This window comes from Arachis duranensis, chromosome 4 (genome assembly GCF_000817695.3).
Source record: "Arachis duranensis cultivar V14167 chromosome 4, aradu.V14167.gnm2.J7QH, whole genome shotgun sequence".
Classification (NCBI taxonomy): domain Eukaryota; kingdom Viridiplantae; phylum Streptophyta; class Magnoliopsida; order Fabales; family Fabaceae; genus Arachis; species Arachis duranensis.
The window spans coordinates 104,286,383-104,310,218 of NC_029775.3; the positions used below are offsets into that span (position 1 = coordinate 104,286,383).

Consider the following 23,836-nt stretch of genomic DNA (forward strand, 5'->3'; position numbering starts at 1 on the left):
GATATATAATAGATTATATATTATAAATTATTTATTATCTATAATCTATATATTATTTATTTTTGTATATATATAATATAACAAATTAACAATTCTGTTAGATAATCAAAAAAAATCTAATCAATAACAAGCTAACAAGCATTTTTAAACTTCACTTCATATTTATTAATTATCATTAATAAATTATTATTTAAATTTTAATTTTTAAAAAATAAATTATTCATTATTCATTATTTACCTATATTTTTCATAATACAAATGTTTGTAAGGTGGCCATGTAACTCATGTTTTCCTTCACGCAAATGACCAACTTTGGAGATTAAGGCTTTTCTCCCTCGCGTGGCTGTAAAACCACCTTCATTTTTTTTTCCATTTAAACCCCCACTCATAAATTTTCTAGCCCCACCAGCCCCATTTTCATACATATTAATACCCCTCTTCTCTTCTTCTCTTTCCTTATCAAATATTATTATGCTTGCATTAAAACCCTAGCTTTTCCCATAGAGGTATCTATATATATATAGTCATCAAAAGAAAAGAGTAGTAGTGAGGACGTTTACCGATTAGACATGAGTGCAAGGACAAGCCGCGGCGGCGGTAGCAGTGGCGCTAGTGGGAGTGGTACCATGGGTAAGGGTAGTGGCGGTCCTTGCGGTGCTTGCAAGTTTCTGAGGAAGAAATGTGATCCGGGATGTGTCTTTGCTCCGTACTTCGATCCTGATCAAGGTGCAATCTACTTTGCATCGGTGCACAAGGTTTTTGGGCTAGCAACGTTGGTAAGCTTCTTTCCAAAATTCCAGTTCATAAGAGGCTTGATGCTGTTATTAGTATTTGTTATGAAGCACAAGCACGAATGAGAGACCCTGTTTATGGATGTGTTGGTCAAATCTGTACCCTTCAACAACAGGTACTATTTATTTTCAAATTTTCAATTGAGATTACTCGTCATATAACATAAATTAAGATGATTACTCATCTTACTTTATTTAGCATTTATTTTACACTACAACAATTAATGAATGTAAAATAAAATAAATTATGATGAATTTTGGCTAAATTTTTTTTGTTATTAAATATTTTTTTATTTAAAATTTTCAATTGAGATTACTCATCATATAACATAAATTAAGATGATTATGTGATCCATTCTGATGTGTTCTTCGTAGTTCATTGTTTGCTTCCTTTGGCTATCTTAATTCTACAATAAACTAATTAAATAAATATTTAGGTTTTAGTAATCTCATCTTCTTATGTATTTTTCACCTTGACTCGGGAATAAATAAATTTTTAACGTACAAAATATATAATTATGATAGAAAACACAAATTAAAAATTGTTATATTTAATTTACAAGGTAATATGTTGAGTGTATAAAAAATATTATTTTTAATGCTATATATTTCGATTCATTTTAGTATAATTAAAAGTATTTTAAGGACATGATGAGTTACAATAAGGAAATAAATTTCTAAAAATAAAAAATAAAAATACAAACTACCCATTAACTTTTATAATACATTTAACGCATAACAATTTAAAAAAAATATAATTAATTTATATTTTTTATTCAAAATTCAAATTTCGAATACTTGTTAATTACCAAGACTTTTCTGAATATACATTAAATTTTAAGAATACGAAAACAAAACCAAATTTATAGTAGTCTTGTAACTTCTTTCATTTTAATTTGTTTGTTAGCAAATAAATGAGAATGGATTAACAACCCCCATTTTCAGATGTTCACACCGCTTTTGGATGGTTTTCGTGCCATTTTTGCACAAATTAAGTGAAAGCACGAAAGGAGAGACTGAAATTGAATCTACTACTTTCAATTTTGTATATGTTGATGAATATATAGTAATTTGTTTAGGAAAGCCTCTAATAAACGAAGTTTAATTTATGTTTTAATTCTAAGATGAAAACTCACGTACAAATTAATATTTAAAAATTATTAAATAATTTAATAAATTTGACTAAATTATCATCTAATAATTCTTAACTATTAATTTCACACGAAAATAATTATATATAAATCTTCACCTAATTCTAATACGTAAATAAAAAGATCTCTCTAATCTGTACTAGTATTCCTTCAACACAATACTTCACTACCAGAAGTGCTTTGTGTGCACCGGAAAATAAAATAGAAAAGAAAAGAGAAAAAACTGTTAAAAAATAATATTTTAATTTGTTTTTTATTTTTATTTTTTTATAAAATTTTAAAAATAAAAATGTAAATCAACCACATCTTAAAAATTACCAGTGAGTTTCTAAACATTTCAATGAAATTAAGCCACAACTCTTAATTAAATTATTAGACCGGTTAACAACAAATTTAAAAAAAAATGATCAAATGATGAATGGTCGGATGTAACATGAATTTAGTTCTTAGTTTTTGCTGGTTTTAGGGGGATATGGTCGGTTAGTTTCTAGGGCTTAATTAAACAATATTATAGTCACTGTCTTTAATTTTTTTTCTAAAGGACCAAAATATATGTATTCTGATATTTTTTTCTCTTAAAATGAACATAAAAATAAAAATAATATCTCCTTTCATAGCTCTTAATCACACTTATTTTCTTTCAAACAAAGCTACGAAATTAACGTGTAACTCTAATTTTATTATCAGACATGTAAACATAGCTTTAGTCTCACTTAATCAATAGAATCCACCTAGTGAGTTAGAAACTTGTTGTATTTCTAAGACAATTTTTTTAATACAGTTAGAGTAATACTTTAAATTAATTAATCAGTTTCTATTTTCTAGAAAAATATAAAACTAATTTTTTTAAGAGTATATACATACATAAATCTCCAAAAATTTTTGTGTTTTGACATTTTTATCCCAAAATTTTTTTATTACGTTGAGATTTCTAAATTTTATAAAAATAAGACATATAAAAATTTTTGTCACACTTTTAAAAATTTATTTATCCAATTGAAAATAATAGGTCTGAGTTAGTGGTAGAATTTGAAACAAAATTTTGGAGGGGACAAAAATTTAACATTAAAATTTAATAATAATATTATTTATATTAAAATAAAATTTGTAAATATAATTATTCTTTAAGTTTGTTACTAATAAGATAATAATCAATAATTCTACAGATAAAAAATTTAAAATAGTTTATAATTATACTCTTTGAATCTTTAGTAACTTAAAATCTTCAATAATTGAATCAGAACTAAATTTTTCAGCAATTTCTTTTTTTATTATTTTCATTGCTGAAAATGATTGCTTGCTGTAAAACTGGAAGAGTTAATAGGAGACGAATCAATTTATCAATCAAGAGAATTGCTTGTTGAATAAAGAGACGCGAAATACGAATAAAGAAACTATTAGTGAACCTGGGTACTTTAAGTCATAATAAAGTATTTAAGCCAATTGAACTATTTTTTATTTTTTTTTAAAAAATACTACTAATTTTTTTATAAAAAATTTGGGAAACCATAGTTCCCATTATCTTAACTAAACTCCGCCTCTAAAATTTCTTACTATTTGGATATATACTTTTTTAAAAAAAAAATATTAAAGATTAATTATTTTTTTATTAATAATTAGATATCTAATATTTTAAAAAATAGAGATCAAATTATTATTATTAATTAATTAATTAATTAATTAATTAATTAATCCGATATAAAAATTGTTATTGGTAAATTTGAGATATATGTATTATGTGGTTTCTGAATGAACATCAATGTGGATTGTATATTACACATGTAAATATGGCATGAATTAATGTTGTCCATACTCGAGTTGCATGAGATGGCTTAACTGTAGATCAAAATTTCTTTTTCACAAAAATTAAGTTGGGTTTATAAGATACAAAATCATCTATGTGAAAAGCTCTTACATAAAAGAAGCGCACTAAATGTTATAAATTATTCGTTTAAACTTTAAACTTTGAAAAATGATAGATTCAGGGGCGGAGCTAGAAGAAATATTAGAGGGGGGCCAAAAATATTTACACACTAAAAAAAGACTAAAATAAAATTTTAAGGGGGGGTAAACTAAAATTTACATATAATTTACATGTAAAAAATTAAAATTAGGGGGGAGGCGATTGCCCCCCTTTCTATATATGTAGCTTCGCCCCTGTGATGATTCATAGTATGTATGCCTTTTTTTTATAATAATTTTCTTTTGAATAAAGTTATATAATTCAAATTTATTACTTTATAAATTAACACATTTTTTCTTATGATTTTAAAAAGTTGGGATGTTCTAAGTGTGTATATAAAAAATCAGTTATTAAATTAGTTATCGGTATAAAATATATATTAAAATATGAAATAATATTAAAAATAAATTAAATAATATATGTATTTATATACAAATATCTAATATTAATTTAATAATTAATTTTTTATGTGTACATAGTATTTTGTTTGAAGATATTTAAAAAATATTTTTTTAAAATTAACTTGTGTTTATTACAACTAAAAAGTTAATAAAATCTTATATATTAATAAATATTTAGATTTACTCTTAATTAAATTATTGATGAAAAATTTTATTTGCAATCAAATTTTTTATTTATGTCTATTATAATTATTTTAAATTTTAAAATTATTTTTCTAAATACATTATTATTGTTTGTATATATTTATTGAAAGTTATTTTTAATTTACTAAATATAAATACTACTATTTAAAAAAAATTATCTTTTTAAAATCAACTTTAATCAACTTCTTACAAAAAGTAAAATATTTATCAAATTAAACATAAAATTTATTATAAGTTTGATACACAGACATATCCCATAATGAGACCTTAATTAAGTGAATGAAACTCTCTAATAATAAATCATGAAGAGAGAATAATAAAAGATGTAAAGGGAAAAAAGTTTCTAAGAGTATAATATTAGTGAGTATCAAAAAGTTATTACTATACAAAATTCAAATTCATAGTTTCATTTTTTTTCTTTGTACAATATAATTAGGTGAAAACTCAAGTACAGTTAATTTCATATAAAGTTGATAACTAAAATTCGTTAAATAATTTAACAGATTTGACTAAATTATCATCTAACAACTCTCAGCTATTAATTCCAACTATACCTGAATTTTCATCTATAATCATATTACAATCAATTATCTAAGTCTCTTTCTTGTATAAAGATATTGGTTTACATAACCATTCTTGATTGCTATGATAGGATCTTTTTCTATGATGTATGTTGTTAAACTTGCTTATGCTACTTATGAGTATTGGTTAACAATAATAATTTCTCTCCATGAAGTGGATATCCGCGAGGATTTACCTGTCGAAAGATGAATTTGGAGAGTATTTTCTACTCATAAAAACAAAGGACGAATATCCGATTAATAAACGAGGTAGTGAAGGTAGGAGAAGAAGTATCCTCCACGTGGATATTTGTTTAATACCCATTAGTATAAAATTACTATAATATCTCCAATATATATATATACACGTCTCTGGTGGCCGTGGTTTCGGTGGCTAGTAGTGGCTATAGGTTGACCAACTAATGAGAAACTGACAGTTGGAGTGTGGTATATTGTCCTCAAGCCTTGTATTAATTTGTTAGCTATGGTAAATCTTGGTTAGTTTCTTAAGGCTAGTGGTGTAGATAAATGACTAGCCAAGGGATATGGATGTCATTTAGTGGAATAGACTGTTCGCGATTGAGGGCGTGGCCAGCAACCACCAAAAATGGGCGAGATGTGCAATGGACATTGTTAGAGAAAATCAGCGCGCGATGGAAGAAGGCCACGTGGTTTCGATGTCAAATTTTGTGGGCTTAATCACTCTAGTGGCAGCATCTCCGTTCTTCAAGGACATCAAGCACCTGAGACATATGAATGATGGAGACAGCGAAGCTTTTCATTTGAAGAGAATACCAAGCACTGCAAATCAAGATCGAGGGTGGCAGAGAGAAGCCTTGAGGACCTCGTCAGCGCAGTGGCGGTCCAAACCACCAACAGAGCCAGAAAACTCCAGTGCACACCAGAGATCAAGTAGCAGCGACAAGCAGCAATACCTTCTGTTGAGGCGGACTAGGTCAGATCCGTGCATCAATGATGTCGGGATGGAATGGGTGGATATCTTCTTGTAGCAAGTGTAGAAGAAAGGCCGGCAAGGAAGGTGGAGCAGATCTATGGTGGTTCAGTATAAGAAATGGGTTGGGATTGGGTAAGCTCTCTCAGTTCGGGTCGAAACCTGATCTGTTTCACTCAGGACTAGTTTTTAGCCTAAATCTGAACACCAAAAAGACAAGAAAAAGTTGATTATCCACATCTATATTTTCAAGTTTTTTCGTGAAAGTCAAACTGCCACGTGTTATGTTATTACAAGTTCATCACTCTTAGCCACTATAGCCATGGCTTTTCCCAAGCCATTAGAGACGACACCATATATATATATATATATATCTTACATAATCAAAGCCTCCACTCATCAGCCTCATCTTGTCATCTCCTTAACCTCATATTCGTCGGTATTTTCCTGTTTCTCCTTCTCAAGTCAACCACATTACTCTTATCGTCAATGTTGTTCTGCATCGCACCATTCATCGCCGCTTCCAGCAACATCGTCGCCTGTGAATTGTCGCTGCCTGTAGATTGTCGCGTCTTGGTTGTTTCCTCCTCCATCTCATCTTCTCTGTTCATCTTTTTCTTTTTCTTTTCTATTTTCTTCTTCCAATCTTTCTTCTTATGCAAAGTTTCAATCTTTTCAGTTAATCAAGGATTTGAGACGTTCTCATCTCTTTGGAAGGAAAAGAAATAAGAATCTTTGAGAACAATGAAAATGTTCTATTTTGCATTCTTTTAGTTCTATTTTGTATTTTTGTGAATGTAATACATTTTTATTGTGTATTTAATGCTTATTTTCTTCCCAAATCTGGATCTAGAATGGATAGAAAACAAATCTGATTTAGTTATGGTGTAATCAAATAATATTTTCTCAAGCCTACGAGAGAGGATTGACACCGATAAGGAATGGTTATGGTACCTCGACTGTTAAAAATAGGTATTCACTTGCTTGACTGACAAGGAGAAGTCTGAGAGAACTTACTCGAAGTGGGTTTCTACTTGCTTGAGAAAAATCCATACGTGTAGCACTCAATCATCGTTTTATCATCCAACATGTTATCTAGTGATTTCATAAAATATGGAATGGATATGTATTGCAAGAGGGTCGGCTCATGATTCAAGCATTCCAATCTTACATGTGTAAGGCAGAAGCTTCCAAAAATGGTTTTCCAAAAATGGGTGATCAAAAGATCGAATCATTATGCGTATCTTGGTGGTCGTTACTTTTGGTGTTATTTCTTTTTGGCTGACTCATCTTCCTATTCTTTTGATCAAAAGCATCCAACAGTGCCGCATTGTCACGTGATCCAAAAAAGGTGGTCCAAGTTGTCAACTGGGTGGCAAAAATATTGCCCAGTTGGTGGGGAGGTACCTACCTTGGGTTTCACACAACTTTCTTAATGAACGTTATGTTTACAATAGAATATGACCAACGCTTTAGAGAAATGATAGTAGTTCTTTGCGGTATGTTTCGAGATTAGAAACCTAGGAACCGCTCATCATAAAATAGGCCAAATATGCGGTGGACTGGTGGTAGTGGCTTGAAATAAAATCCGAATCATTTTGATAGAATATGAAACCTTTTTTATGACATTTTGGTTCCTGAACCAATTTTAAAAATCCTAATCCCCAAATTGACTTCTCTTTCTTCAGACCTTTTGTTTTCTTTTCTTCGTAGCTATTTTGCAGACCTTCTATTCTCTATATTCAAATGGCTAGTAGGAATAACGCAGCTGGGAGCTCAAAAAACCTGCGCTTTAATGGAAGCGATGCTCGGAGAACCACAAAAATGGAGCATGTCTTTCTTTATTTAATAGTAATTTCTACTCTAACTCCTTTACCAATTCCATGTACCCCATCTGACATTTCAGCCTCTTTTTCAACTTCATCATCAAAAGCTTTTCCTTGCCTTTCATTTTCTGCAATAAGCTTATCCAACTGTACTTCAAGCTTTTGAGACAAGATTTTATAATCAAAATCCTCCTTAATTTTCAACATATTTTCAACTTTTATAGCTTGAAAATAAAATACACAGTAATCTGTCTGCCAAAAAAGCAAACCAAGTCAAATATCAATAATGTTTTTAGTTTCATATAACAGTAATAGTAACATATTAAGAACTTTGATAATAAGTCAATCAGAATCTATGATGAATCGATGATTGAATGAGGAATAAATGATTTCAAATTATTAGAAAGAAACAAATATTAACTAGCCATTAGATAGGATATGCAAATTAAGATAATGATAATTTTAACAACAGTAGATAAATGCATTGATAAGAATAATGGTAGAATCTAAAGTAATCAATTCATTTAAGAGAGGGTTATCTATTTATAAATAAAAAGGATATCAAGTTTAATATCTTCAACAACATTATTAAAACTACAAGTAAAATATAAATTCCTGTATTCTGGGTCCTGGAATGCAACTTAAGGGATGAATATATGCAACTATTAACTTCAGCGACTTCTTTAAGGCTCGAATATAATTTCAAGGACCACTTTGAGACTTAACTCTTAGGAGAATAGTTGCTTTAAATCATTGTTTACCTACTAGCCCATGCCTCTACTTACCTAATTGTTCTTTACATTTCACTACTTTACTTTATTGGTGTAGTTATGTATCTCTTTTTGTTCCAATCGACATCTTTGATTCTAAAACAGAGCCATGTACTATACCTTCAAAAGAAATGACTATGTTATCTCAAGGTGGTTTTATTTGCGGATGTTTGTGTAGAACAAAGTTGTTCTTCAGAGAGGGTATTAAATTGACTTATCACTAGTGTTAGAAAAAACACAAAAGCCCATCATCATAAGAGAGCATTTGGTTGTTGTCTTTGTCTCTCTGAGATATGGACACGGTGACACATGTTCTATGTTTGGTTCAATGAGACACAATTTTTAGATAGATATGGAAGGACACAAATAGAGACAAAGACACAAAACTTGTTTCCATCCAAATAGTTGAGTTACTGAGACATAATTTATGAGACACTAATATTTCACACTTTACACTTATTTAATTTTCAAATTTCCAAAATTTTATACTCTCATTCTCCTAAACTTATCTCCCTCCTACTAGCATCTTCCACCTCTCTCCAACTCCTTATTCTATTTTCCGTGGCTCATCATTCCTTCCTCCATCCTCCATCTTTCCTCCGCCACTATCTTCGCCTCCATAACTGTTCCTTAACACCCTGTTACCCTAAGCCTTACCTCTAGCCATAAAGCAAAGGATAGCAAAGTGTCACGACAGTTCTAAAGCTTACAATATATAATATATATTCAAGAATTTATATAACTAGAAGCTCGATGAAGGAATAACAGCTCAAAGTCGCATAAAGTGGAATTACAAAATGTGAAGCGTTCATACACAATAACTAAAATGCGTAGGCACAGATAGAACAAGATATAATATATATAAAACCTTGTAGATAACTCCAGGATACACAAGGTAGTACTTAATTTAAACAAGACATATATAAGTGTGAAATACCAAAAAGAGTTTTGAAGTTTAACTGAATACAACAGAGTTTTGAAGTTTAAAACAACTTATACAACTTATCTATTAAATCAAGCCTCTAAGGCCATAAAGTCTAAAATAAAAATGTGAGAGAAAGTACTACAACAAAATAATCAAAATATCATAATAGATCATAAGATCCTCTGCTCCGTCACAATCTCGCAACTCACCGAGGTGGGTTATGACCTGCATCTGAAAAACAACAACAACATATGGTATGAGAACCAGAGGTTCTCAATATGGTAACAGTTCCCGATATATAAGATGTAAGGTTTTGGGATACCAAAGGCAATCCTAGAACTTCACACCAATACAAATATTCAAGCTTAGAATAAATAAATAACTCAAACCATAAACAGGGTATTCTATCTTAAGGAATTTCTAACTAACATAGCACCGCTGTTCCACAGCCTTCGCCAGCCTAACCTCCTGGCGATCCCATTGCCACCTCCTACCAAGTCTCCTAAATCCCAGCAGGAAAACACAAGTAATGGAGACAAGTAAAGCACAAGTAGAGTACATGTACAACAAATAGAACAATTAGCAAGTAACATGTGATTCATTTAGGCATAATAGAAATTAAGCAAAGCACACACACAGGTAGAAGATGTATATAATGAATGCCTTTTCTATTGGCTTGTGATATCACTTGTCAGTCCATAAATGCTAACCCGACACATCCTCCTGAATGTAGCCTTCCTGTCACACCCAGAGATATAGGCTCTGCACACTCATGCAGCAGGAAAATCTGCCACACTGGAGATATAGGCTCCACACACTCATGTAGTAGGGAGTTTGCTACGCCAAAGATATAAGCTCTACACACTCATGCAGCAAGGAAGGAAACAACAAAAACGGTCTCATCATAAATCATTCCTAAGATATAGTGTTGAACACACTCTTGCAGCAGAAAAACTACCACGCCATGGACATAGACCCTGCACACTCCCATATAATCCAATAATTTCATCATTCTTTTCCAAGTTCTTAACTCATCATAACCATCACTGGTTTCCAACTTCTCAAATTCATCATAAGTATTTCCATTCCTCAAAAATCTCTTCAACCATGTACTTCGCAACTCAGCATTCACCAACATGACTCATCAATAATCATCATCTAACAACATATATGTCATCACATTCAACTCATTCAACCTCCATCCAGATCATCATCAAGCATAACATTTATATACAACTAATCATACAATCACATCATTCAAACCTATCTTAAGGTCAACTAGCCTAAGGTTCACGAAACATTACATATTACATAAAGAAAACCGAAATCATACCTTGGCTGATTCCCACGCAACTCAAAACACCAAGCAAAACCACCAAGCATCACTCCAACAAACTTTAAAACTCAATCTAACATCATACAACATATCCCATCAAACCTAGGGTTTACGAAAATAACTAAACACAAGTGTTTAGTGAAATATTACCTTACTCAATGAATTTGGGATAAAATTCAACAATATTCCAATGCTAGATCATCCCTAAACAAACAAAATCACAAAACTTACTCAAAAACCAAACCTAAAAACGCAGAATTATTAGGGCTGGAAACCGGAGGTTGAGTTTGGAGTTCTTACATACAAATTTTCATTATAAATGATGGGCTCGACAAGAGTTTCGCGTGGCTGCGAACGACTCGTCAATCGGAGCTCTGTAGCTCAAGTTATGATCAAAACAAGGTTTGGGTGAATAGTAAAACCCCAAACCCTTCTCTTCTCTCTTCTCACCGTCCCTCGCTCTCTCTCTTATGAAAAATGAGGCTAAATGCCTCTTAGTTAGGGTATTTATATGTTGGACATGGGCCCAACTTGAGACTGGTCCAATCCGCTAAATATTTTTGGTCTGTTTGGTCTATTTTGGGGTAAAACCTTTAGAATTAGTATCCAGTTTTCAATTCTAAATTATTTTTGTTCTTTCAAAATAATAAATTCAATTTTTTAAAATCTTATTTTTTTAAAATACGTGGTACCGGACAGACTAGAGCCAGTACTAGTACGTATTTTTATAAAAGTTTTCCACAAAAGATATATTTTCCCACTCAGAAAAATGAATTGAATTTAATATTTACCTTTTTATTTTCAAAATATCATTTCTATATTTTCAAATATTTTTCGGGCAGTATAAAATTATTTTATTAAAACGGTTATTCTGGTTCTTACAGTTCCCTCCAAAACCGCCAGTGCCACCACCGCTGTCATGTCCTCCTCTCTTTGTCCTCCCCTTCACTCTCTACCGTCCACTGCCGCCTTTCTCCCTTTTCCTCTTCTCGTTGCCCTCTCTCCTACTCTTCCTCTTCGCCCATCATATTTCGATCACCCTCTCTTCTCGATGATTTCAAAAAGTTGAGTGTGGGGTACTACGAGCATCTGCCACTTCAGATGACGAAGGACGGCAGAGACACATTGGAGGTGGAGGTGAAGGTGTATTTCGAGTACATATGATTTGGGGAAGGACTATGGAGAAGAAGGGTTGTAACACTCTAATATTCAAATCCTTATACTTGAGTCATAAGTTAATGATAATAAGGTGGTATGACTCTCAAGGGGGATTTTTAATACATAATTTATAAGTATAAATGAAAGGAGTAAATATAAAATCGCAAATTCGTGACACTCACGCATCGACAACTAAAGATAAAGCATGAAGTTGAAAGTGATATACAGTTAAAGGCATTAAGGAGAATAAGAGAAGGACATTATATAGATATATAACATAAGTTAATAGCCACTAGTCGTGACCCGCGAAGTTTAGGTCGGCTAGGGTACAGTATAAAAGTAGTTGACAACAGTATCTCCTAATCTCTCCCAAAAGAAACATAAAAAGTCTCTATAGGCAAGTTCAAAAGAGTTCAATACATAATATAGGCTTTTTAAAATAAAGGTGGGGAGATTCTAAGCAAAATATAAAGTATAGAATATAAAGATCTTCGCCGTCTCTCAGATGAACCAACTCACTTCTGAGCACCTGAACTTGTATCTGAAAAACAAGAGATATATATACGGAATGAGAACCCCCGACCCATGGGTTCCCAGTACGGTAAAAGTGCCAAATAAATACAATGCATTGTAATAAAAACTCACTAAGCATCCTAAACTTTCTTTCACCAATTTTCATCCTATGTTCTCGCTAATCCATAAATAGGCAACTGTCATAAGGGAATGCTAAATCTAATTCATCTTTCTCATGCTTCCTAACTTTTTAACTCTCCAACAAACCAGAATCAGAATCATAAACAAAATCATCACTAGTTATCCAGTCTCAGCAATTCTATATCAATACTTCATATCCTCACTTGGAGCAAGTGAAATCACTTCACTGCGTCCACCCAGGGAGCTCAAATTATCTCATTTTCTACCTGGAGCAGTGAAATCACTCCACTGTGTCTACCCAAGGAACTCAAATTACCTCATTCAATAATAATCAGTATAAATTAATCATATCATTACTCTGTCTCAACAAGAACAGCCCTCAAAGTCAATCGATACCAGTATGAGGAACCTCTCAGTTGTACAAACACAAGCAATACAGACAAGTAATACACAATAAAGTACAAGTAGAACAAGTAGCACATAATCAGGTAGCATAGCATATATGATATAGCAATAAACAAATAGGCAAACCCAAACAATTCAAACATATGCAAATGATGTATGCTTACCCTATGACTGATGATATCATCTGTCAGTTATATAGCCAACCCGACACGTCTTGGTAGCTAACCATGGACAAAAACACCCATGAGGAGAAGGTGGGCTTCAGCTACAACCCCTTTGCTACTACCCGTTAAACATAGAGCCAGTGAAATAACCACTACTGCGACTACTACCCAGGCGGGTGTTTAAAAGCTCAACCTGGAGCGAGTGAAATTACCACTACTGTCGCTACTACCCAGTCGTCACAATCTGTGACCTGGAGCAAGTGGGACGAACCACAACCCTTGCTATTGCCCAGGATCTCAAAACATACATTCATTCAGTTTAAAATCAATCATCATTGTTATCAAATCTCAAACATTAACCAGGAGCAAGAGGAACGAACCACAACCCTTGCTACTACCCAGGTATCACAAATACACATTCATTCATTATCACTCTTCATTATTACCAATTTTCAAATAATGACCCGGAGCAAGCGGGATGAACCATGATCTTTGCTACTACCCAGGTATCACAGACATACATTCATTCAAATCTCCATAATTAAACTCATTTATCATAATTCTCCTTCCCCATCTCATATTCAGAGCAAATGGACAACGCCACTGCCTACTACCCGGGGTCACACGTTACATTCATTTTCAAACCATCATTTCTGCACTTCCTCAATCACGATTCATTACTCCAAGTCTTTCTTCATCAACAAGTTATCACATTTCCTAGCTTTTTCTCATTACTAGGCATACTATAAAAATTTAAGACTTAAAGGATGAAAATGGAGGCTTAGAAGTCTGAGATTCGGCTTTAAAAACTCAAAAATTAATTTTTGCTGAAAACATGGTCACGCGTGCGCGTCGCCTACGCCCACGCTTGGGAAGTAGAGAGGTAGCGTGACGCGTGCGCGTCAGTTACGCGTATGCGTGGATGCGTTTTGTGCTCCTCACACAAAACCGGCACGCTACCATCACAACTCTCTGGAATTTATACCATGCACCTGCATCAATACAGTGATGCATACGCGTCGGCCAGGTGCACGCGTGAGAGAGTAAAAATCGTGAGTGACGCGTGCGCGTCGGAGTACGTTTTACCAAAAATTTTACGAAGTTTAAAAAGCTGCAAGATTACATTTTCAAACCCCAAACTTCTGACGGGCAAAACTTTTTCGTTTCAAATCATTTTCTACCCGTTCTTAGAACGACATAAACATCTCGGATCCAATTTTATTTCTAAATAAGTTTGATACAAATCGGGAATTTGGAGACCAAGTTATGTTCTGTCAAAGTAGACCGAAATCACAACTTTCATAAAAACCAACAAAAACTAAATTTTCAACACAAACCAATTTCAAACCTTTTCAAAACCAACCAAAACTTACCAAAATCAACCTCAAGCCTCCTCAACTCATATTTTTAACATTCTCATTAAATTCACATTCCACCAATCCACCATTTTTACCATCTCAATCAAATAACTCAATTTTAAACAAAATACCATATCATATCTTTCATTCCACATCCCAAGTTCCAACAATACCAATTCCATCAACCCCTAATACATATAAATCTATATCATCGTATACAACTCACATACATTATCAACAAAGACATTAATTCCTCCCTCAAAACCAATAACCACATAGTCCATACAATCCATTGTAACCAAATAACAACAATCACAATTCCATTCAATCTCATATGACTACACAATCCAAACTTAATGCTAGGGGCATCTAGCCTAGGAATTCTCATCACACCACATGGTACTTAAATGAAACTTAAACTGTACCTCTTGTAGCCAAAATAATTGAGCTTCTTCTTAGAAGTCTCCACCAACTCTTAGCTCCAAGCATCACCAAGGCCCCACAAGCAATATCAATCTTCCAATTGTACACCAAAATCAACCAATACTCTAACATAACCAATTTCACACTTACAATCAATCTAGGGTTCATGAAAATGATAAAGCATAAGATTGGAGGATTTTTTACCTTATCCCACTGAAGTTTGTGATGAATATCACCCATGGCTCATACTAGAGCACTCCTAAACAACCAAAATCACAAGATTTCCTCAAAATCCAAATTAAATTCGAATTTAAAGAGAAAAATAAAATTTGGGTAGAGGACAGTGGAATACTCACCACAAAACTTAGATAGAATTGTAGAGGATGAGAAGAGCGATGTGTAGCCGTAAACGGCTCGTCAATCGGAGTTTCGGAGAGAAAGTTATGGTGATTTGAAGTTTGGAAAGCTAGGTTTTCTTTCTCTCTTCTCTCTATCCGCCCCCTCTCTCATTCTCTAGGGTAAATGAGCTGAAATACTCATAACTAATATTTATATATGTTGTGTCTTGGGTCCACTTAGGCCTGGTTTACTTGTTTTAGTCTGTTGGCCCAATTTTGAGCCAAAACCTTTAAGATTAGAGTTTTAAATCGTATTTTAAATATTTCTAGCTTCCCAAATTATAATTTCTCATTTTCTAACCTTATTTACTTATAATTAATTTATTCAGCTGCAGTACCAGATAGATCTCAGCCGGTATTGTCGGTCAAATTTTCAGTGCGCATTTTTATTCAGAAAACTATGTTTTCCGACTCAGAAAAATTTACTGAGTCCACATATCATATTTAAATTATCAAATTCTGATCGCTAAATTTTCTAATCACATTCGCTCCTATTTAATTTATTATTTAATTAATTACGGTTTGAGTGGATTTTACAAGAGTGAGGTGGCACTGAAAGAGATCTCTATCTGTTTCCATTATTTTCTTTAATAAAAAATAAAAATTATTGAATTGATTTTTGAAAGAGATCTTGTTGGTAATAATAATTTGAGTTGATGTTTAATTATTTATTTATCTTTTGATTGGATAATTTATTTTTGGTTATGAATGATGGAGGAGAAAAATAGGTGGTGGTAGATGAAAAGTTTGAGTGATGATAGTAAAAATAGAAGATGAGGATATTATAAATTTTTTAAGATTTTGTGTGTTTTATGTATTTGTTTTGCCAAACATAAAATATGTATATATATTTTGTATTTATGTTTTTTTAATTTATATATCAATGTCTATGTTTTAGTGTATATACTAATTAAACAGAGTCTATGGGTAGTATATGCAAATTTAAAATCAACATGATAGACAGTTAGAAACAACCTACCATAATAGTATTCGATTGATCATGATGGAATTTATAATAGGATAAATCGAAAATAAGTAGCTATTTAGGTATTACCGAGATAAATTTTGAGAGAAATAAATAGTATAAATAAAAGATTATATAATTATAATAAGAAAATAGTAAAATCGTGATGAATTTTTTGTTTATTAGGAATTTTTTTTTTGCTTAAAGTAAAGAGAATTCAGAATTGTGTTCTTAATTAGTCATACTGTTTCTCCTATGACTAATTTTCATATAAACATCATTAAACACTTAGTCAACAATGTAATATTTTTCATTTGTGACATTTTCTGATCTCTTTTTCTTTTATGTAGGTGTTGGCTTTACAAGCCGAACTCTCATTCTTACAAAATCATCTTGCTACAATGGAGATACGACAACCGCCACCAATTTTTCCAACGCAAGGAGTGCCGACATCACCTATTTTCTCAGTTGCAGACTTACCAACGGTTGTGGGTGTTGCCCCCACCACCTTATCAATGCCGGCCACTTTTGATCCACCTTCCCACTTTGATCCAGCAACTTGGGCTATGTATCAACGGGCCATGATGGACCCACGGCAATACATGGCTGTTTCAAGCCCAATAGGCCCAACTGCTAGTGGTGATGTTGATCTCCAAACAGTTGCATGTGAGCTCATCAATAGGCACGTACCTCTGCAAGCACTACCTCAGACTTCTGGTTCCAATGCTGCATCGACGTCAGCTCCATCACTTAGTTCTTCTAAGTGATCAAAAACATATTTACATCTTTGAACTTTAAGCAACTTATCTTTAGTTTTCATCTCGTTAATCATAGATAGTTATGGAGGAATGTTTGAGTTTTCTTAGGTGGATGTTTCGTTGAGAAAATAAAATCATAATTACTGTATCGATAGTATATCATTATCCTTAGCCCTTCCTTCTTTAGTTTTTTTCTGTAAAAACACTGGGCAGTGAACTTATTAGTTATTAATACATATGTGAAATATTTTTAAGGTGTAAAATTTTAATTTTCTTTTAAGTGGAAACTCAAATAAAAATGCTTTGAATTGTTTTAAGTGAAGATACAAATTTAATATTCACAAATATTATATTATTAATTTATCCAAAAAATAATTTGTTTATCTTATAAAAACGATTACCGACTTTTTTTCCAATACTAATATTTAAATTTGTTAATAGGGTAAATAGGTTGTTAAAGATCAAAGGACAATATGCTGAGAATAAGAGAGAAGTGGCATGATTTCGAGGAAGCACAGTTAGTCTCATAATCACGTGTTTATCCACAGTTAATCACGGTCAGTTACTCGGAATTAAAAACACTGCTAAGAGAGGTAAATATCAAAGATAATTTTAGGTCTATGAGTGAGAAAGAGGGACAAGTTGCTTGAAAAACAAGCAAGAGGATTCGGAATCTCTAGGACGTATTGGTGGAATACTAGTCAGAAGTTCGCTTTGGATTAATTTTTACCACGTGATAAAATTATAAGTGGCTGAGATTTATTCTTAAAGGAGTAAATTAATAATGAATGGCTAATATTATTCTTAAAGTTTTTGGGGCGTTAAATTTTTTTCGGTGTGCACAAAATCGTCACTAAAAGTAAATTCCAGCTTAAATAGCCACTAGTGAGAAATAATGGACACATAAGGAGTGAGTATTTATTTTTACTAGTCAAATTTGACTTAGAGTGAGTAATTACCTTCATAAAGTCAATTTTGACCTATTAATTACTATTTTCTTATTTATTTTTTTTACCATTAGGCCTACTTCACTACTCCTTAATAGGCTGTGATCACGGATTTTGTCGAATAAATTACAAAATAGCTAGAAAAATCAGTTTATCAAAAATTGGATCCTTACACTTGTGGTTATCTCTGGTTCTTTCACTATTCATCACCGTATGCATAACATTATCAAACATATTCTTCTCGATATGCATCACATTAAGACAATGACAGACAAGAATATCCTTTCAATAAGGTAAGTCCCATAATATGCTCTTTTTAGTCTAATTATGTTCGTTTTCATACTCCCAAAATTGTAACAGACCTTCTATCTCGACTATCTTAGCATAATTACTAACCTTAGATTACACTTCTTCTCCAATCATTTTGACAAGAGGCTCCTCATATTCCTCAGTATTTTTCCTAAATGCAGTTTGATTGTGTCTATAAAGGACAATTCTCATGCAAAAATCTCCTGTGACAATCGAACTAATATTTTTTTCCATCATATTTCAACTAGAAAGGCTTCATATCTTCCATACAAACAGAACAAAATAACTTTCTTTGGGTCTCCCATCTAAACAACATTCCTTAAGAAGAAAAATTATTAATTGTCCACATCAAGGTGTCTTTAAGTGTGAAATTGACCTCTTAGATATATCATAAGTTAAAACACTACAAGACTAAAATTGGTTCAATTCATTGATAAGATGGTGGATGTATACATATATATTTTGGCCTCTGAATTGTCTAGACTAGGAATGACACAAGTTAGAAAGAGGTAGGAATCTTTCATTTACATTTCAGGAGGAAGATTGTAAAGGATAACAATGACAAACCAGCATAAATAAATAATACTAAAGTGGATGTTGGGTGTAAAACCTTCAAAACATAGACCAAGTCTCATATTCCTAGGTTTGGTTACAAAGTTAGAATTTTTTTATTAAAATAAAGCCATGCTTCTCTATGAGAAGGGTGCATCATGATATCGTTATTTTTATAGTTGTTAAGGTACCATCTCACATGAGGTGCAAAACTCATTGAAACCTAGAATATTTAGAACCTTGGTATAAGGGATAAATAATGCATTCTCTTATATTGGGCATTCTTGATACATTTGTTTGGGTTAAATCTATGTGAGTTAAAAAATTTATAGTTACGCAATCCCTTCTCATCACAAATCATGAAATCGTTTATGCAACAATCTATCTTAACCACTCTTAACTTCAATTGAGATAAAATTTTCTTGGCTTCATAGTAGTTTGTGAGAATATCACTAGGATCGTTAGTGGCTTCTCTAACTAATATCACCATTAGTTCAAAAGACTACCGTGAATGATTAATTTCAAATTCAATTCCTATTATTCTTGTAACAATTGACAATTGTGAGTGAACAAACCCTTTTCAAAGAGGCTTACGCACTTTATTCTAATAGATGGTAAAATTTTGTGCATTGGGATTAAGTTTTTCCTTCTCCTCCTCTATTATTGGGCAAAGTTGTTGAAAGACATTCATTATCATGGATTCATATCTAACAACATCATCCATCCAAGTAACTATATATCTAGCTAGTACCTCATGACCATACAAATTTTCTCCTAAACAGGAACTACTCCCAACTTTTAAATTTCCTTCATCGTGTTGTATCCAAATTCAATAATTTGGCATAATCATCAAATCATACTTTACATCTTCAGTGGTTTTAAGCTTAGTGCATTTGCACTTGGCACATGAAAACCTAACCTTTCTAAGTCTCAGGTAATCGTCTAATCTCATGCAAGTCTCTAAAAATTTGCCTAAACCCTTAAAAAATGACAATTTCAAACCTTCCTATTTGAATAATGTCAAGCACACATTCAAGATCAATTTTGAACTATTTATGCTACATATCCACTTACATTTTGACAAAATACATATGCTATATGTTCAAGAAGGTCCAAGGCCCAACAGCAAAAAAGAAACTAACAAGTCACTAATCTAGAAACACTAGTTTCAGGGATATCTGCAACAAGATATGAGAAAGGAAAGAAGAGAATTCTTCAAAGAAATCTTTTCTTGCTTCTTGAAATTGAGCAGGACGAGCCAAAAGCATCCGCACAGGAGTTTGCCTCCCGATATATGTGTGTTACGCATGTGTTTGCTATCTCTGTCAAGAGTTTTTTGATAGCATAAAAGATGGAAGAGCCAGCATGATACGTCATTTCTACTTTATTGATGAGTTCAATGGAGCAAGAAGAGTCTTCTTCAACAGATAGCTTTGAGATTGTCAATTTGTGGCTAGCTTAATCCCAATGTAAAAATTCCATCACTCCGCCATGATGATCGAGCAATGACCAATTTTCTTACTGTACCAAGCAATAATCTACCTCCCAAGATGATCATATAGCAAACCACCACAAGCTCCCCAATTCTCTAGTTGAAGAATAGAGCCATTGTAGTTGAGCTTAATCCAATCCTCAGCTAGTGGAGTCCACCTAATCTCTCCCTCTTTAGTTGTTCGAAGCCTCATCATACTCTCTTTCAACATCTTTTTAAATTGGTCATATTCCATGGTAAGAAAAGTTGCTAAAAGGAGAACAGTGTTACTTTAAGTATGTTCATTGTTAAAAATTAGCTTATTACGGTACCTCTAAGCTGTATTACAAATGGTGATGAAGACGGTGGCCCAAGTAGATCCATTCTACATAATAGTAGTAGACTTCAGGTTAATTTCCAACTAATCTTGAATGTTTAGAGTAAAGAAATATTCTTAATCCTCTATCTTTACTAATTTGTTTCAAGTCTTTCAGATAAAAGGGAATCCCTGAAGGTGTGGCTCAGAGATATTTCTTTTCCCAAAAATTTTAGACAATTATTATTTATGGTAAGACCCTTCCTTTCCCTCTTTAGATTGGTTAGTAATGCTTCATGACTTAAAAGTGAATTTAAAACTTTAAATCTTTGGGGATATATAATTTTATCTTTCAAATGTATCTTGCTGAGTTGAAAGTATTGCTGTCACCACTGAAATAGGTCTGATAGGCTGATTTAACATAAAATAATCCATTTGGGGAGGAACCCAAACTAATGGTATCTTCACCCATATTAATGCTAGGGGATTTGAGAATATGAATTTGATTTATAATTTTTTCTGGTAAGACTTGCATCAGGTTTTTCCAATTCTGATTATCATTTTTTTGTTGTGTAATTAGCTACTTTTTCCTCCATCTTGTTCGTCCCCAAGTCCATAGTAGCTAATCCAAAAATTCGGGGATCCTTGGGATCCATTGGTCCTTCCAAAAAGAAATGATAGCTCTACCTCCTACAAATTAGGTTTTCCTTGAATTTATCCCAAATGCTGACAACGTCACTCCATGCATTAGAGTTGTTGACTTTGGAGTGGACCTTAGACATATTCTTGTCACGACATCCATACTTGTTGAAGTTGATATTTTGACCCGAGTTGCTGCAAAATGTCTGAAGAGCCTCTTTAATAATCCGAACTTGTTCTACACTAGCCTTAGAAAACAACACAAGATCATATGCAAAACAAATGTGAGAATCTTAGGTCCGTTTCTAGAAAGAACAATAGGATCTCACTTTTTATTAGCATTCAACTTTTGAATTAAGATCTATCAATGAAAAGATCAGAACAAGGAGATAAGGGGATAATGGATCTTCTTATCTAATACTTCTAGATGAAGAGTATATCTTTAAACGAGAGCCATTCCACAAAAGATTCATAGTGGGTGAACTGATGCATTGATAAAAGATATTGATTATGTTTTCTAGTATTCCAACATCATTAAGATGTCTCTCACAAAATCTCAGCTAAGTCTATTATATGCTTTCTCCAAGTCAATTTTAATAACCATAAAACTTTTTTCAACTTTTTTATTTCTCACAGAGTGAATAACTTCTTGTGCTACTAAAATGTTATTTGCACTTATCCTGCTAGTCGCAAAGCTAGATTGAGTGTTGGATATGATACTAGGTATAAAATATTTTAAATGACCAGCAATAATCTTAGTAATGATTTTGTAACAGACATTACAAATACTAATAGACCTAAAATGACTAAAATTTTCAGGAGAGTGTATTTTTTGGATTATACAAATTAGAGTTTAGTTAACCTTATCAATACTATTCGGGTCTTGAAACACCAATTTAACCCATTCAAATAAAGAGTCAACCATACACTACAAGATTGTCGGTAAAATTTAGCCGGTAACCTATCATTCTTGGGAGCTTTCCAGCTTTTCATATTAAAATTTAGCAATAAACTCATGCTCTTTCCAAAACTCTTTTTGGAGGTCTTTAAAAAAGTAATTTTGGCTTGAGAATAGCTTTGTATTAATCCCTTTTAATCTTTTCAAGATCCATTTTTTCTTTTTAAAGATATTCCTAAAGACCTCTTTATTCCACATTTTAATATTATTGATAAAGTTGGCAATATTCTGCAGGAAGTTATTGTACTTATCCCAACTATTCTTCACCAGGTTGTTGAATTCTTTGTAAAGGAACCAAGATGCTAAAAATCTAAAAGGTCTTTCTATTTGGTTGTTAATAGTACCTCTAAAATCTAGAAAAAATAGAAATATGATTAGATTTTAATTTAGAAAGATGTATACTCCCAACATCTAAGAATTTATTTGCAAACTTAAAATTACTTAAAAAATAATCAAGTCTTTTTTTACTACTTTTTTGTAGCGTTTTCAGATAAAAGGAGGACCGAAAAAGTCTAAATCTTTTAATTCATAGCAATTTAAACAATTAACAAACTTAATTATGAGTATCTTGAGAGAGATAATGAGAATTTTCCTAATCATTAAGCGAAATGATAGAGTTAAAATCACCTCCCAAGCACCAAAAGCCATTGATGCTAAGATAAATTTCTTCAATGTTTCTCCATAACAAATTTCTATTTTCCACTTGAAAACTGTCGTAAATCACTATAAAATTCTAAGAACTTTGGCTTTCACTGTATAGCCATGTGAATAAACTATTTATGCGTAACGAGGGTCCTGATATTCCATGAATCTTTCATCCATAAATGTAACACCCTAACTACCAAAGCTCACGCTTCCGGCTGCGCAACTCTGATAGCTCGGACATTACGACGACACCTATACTAGTTAATACTAAAATATGAGCCTGTTAAAACTTTAAAAACGCAATACCACTCCTAAAATACTTTCGTTCGACAAAGTACATCCATAGATACCATACAACTTACAAAAACTCTTAAAAGATACATCCATATATATATACATACATATATATAAGTAATATTACAAACATTAACCAATACAATTCCTATCCCTCTTATAGAATATATCAAGATAAAGGCGAGGGTACAAAAATAATAATCTAAAGCAATACAGAGCATCTCAATAACACATAATTAAACTCTTCATAACTTCTGCGCCCAAATCCTGAAAGGGGAAAAATGTAAGGGGTGAGAACATCATCCTCGAAAGGGTTCTCAGTAGAGGGTTTTTGGGAATTACTGTAATAGGATACATGAAGATAAACCGTACCAGTGATTAATAACCATCTTATGCCTCTTTTCAAAAACAACAGTTTACAATAAAAGTAAAGTCAGAAATCTTTTCTGAAAGAGAAACTGTTAAATTCTCAAAACATCAAAGCATTTCAAAAAGGTTTATCTATACTGAACCAAAATAACCTTTCATATCTTATTCCAAACCA

General features: G+C 32.4%; 2 protein-coding genes across 2 annotated transcripts in view; one reads left to right on the top strand and one right to left on the bottom strand.

Annotated features, from left to right (window-relative positions):
- Positions 1–569: 569 nt before the first annotated feature.
- LOC107485443 (LOB domain-containing protein 30-like) lies at positions 570–17,170 on the top strand. The gene is given in 3 exon segments (XM_016105981.3): positions 570–762; positions 765–907; positions 16,754–17,170. Coding segments are annotated over 3 exon segments (753 nt in total).
- A 5,812-nt stretch (positions 17,171–22,982) lies between these two features.
- Positions 22,983–23,836, bottom strand: part of LOC107485444 (uncharacterized) — a 21,871-nt gene continuing 21,017 nt past the window's right edge. The window contains exon 6 of the mRNA XM_016105982.2: positions 22,983–23,559. The gene's annotated coding sequence lies outside the window, so the exon portion shown is untranslated. The remainder of the gene's footprint in view (positions 23,560–23,836) is intronic.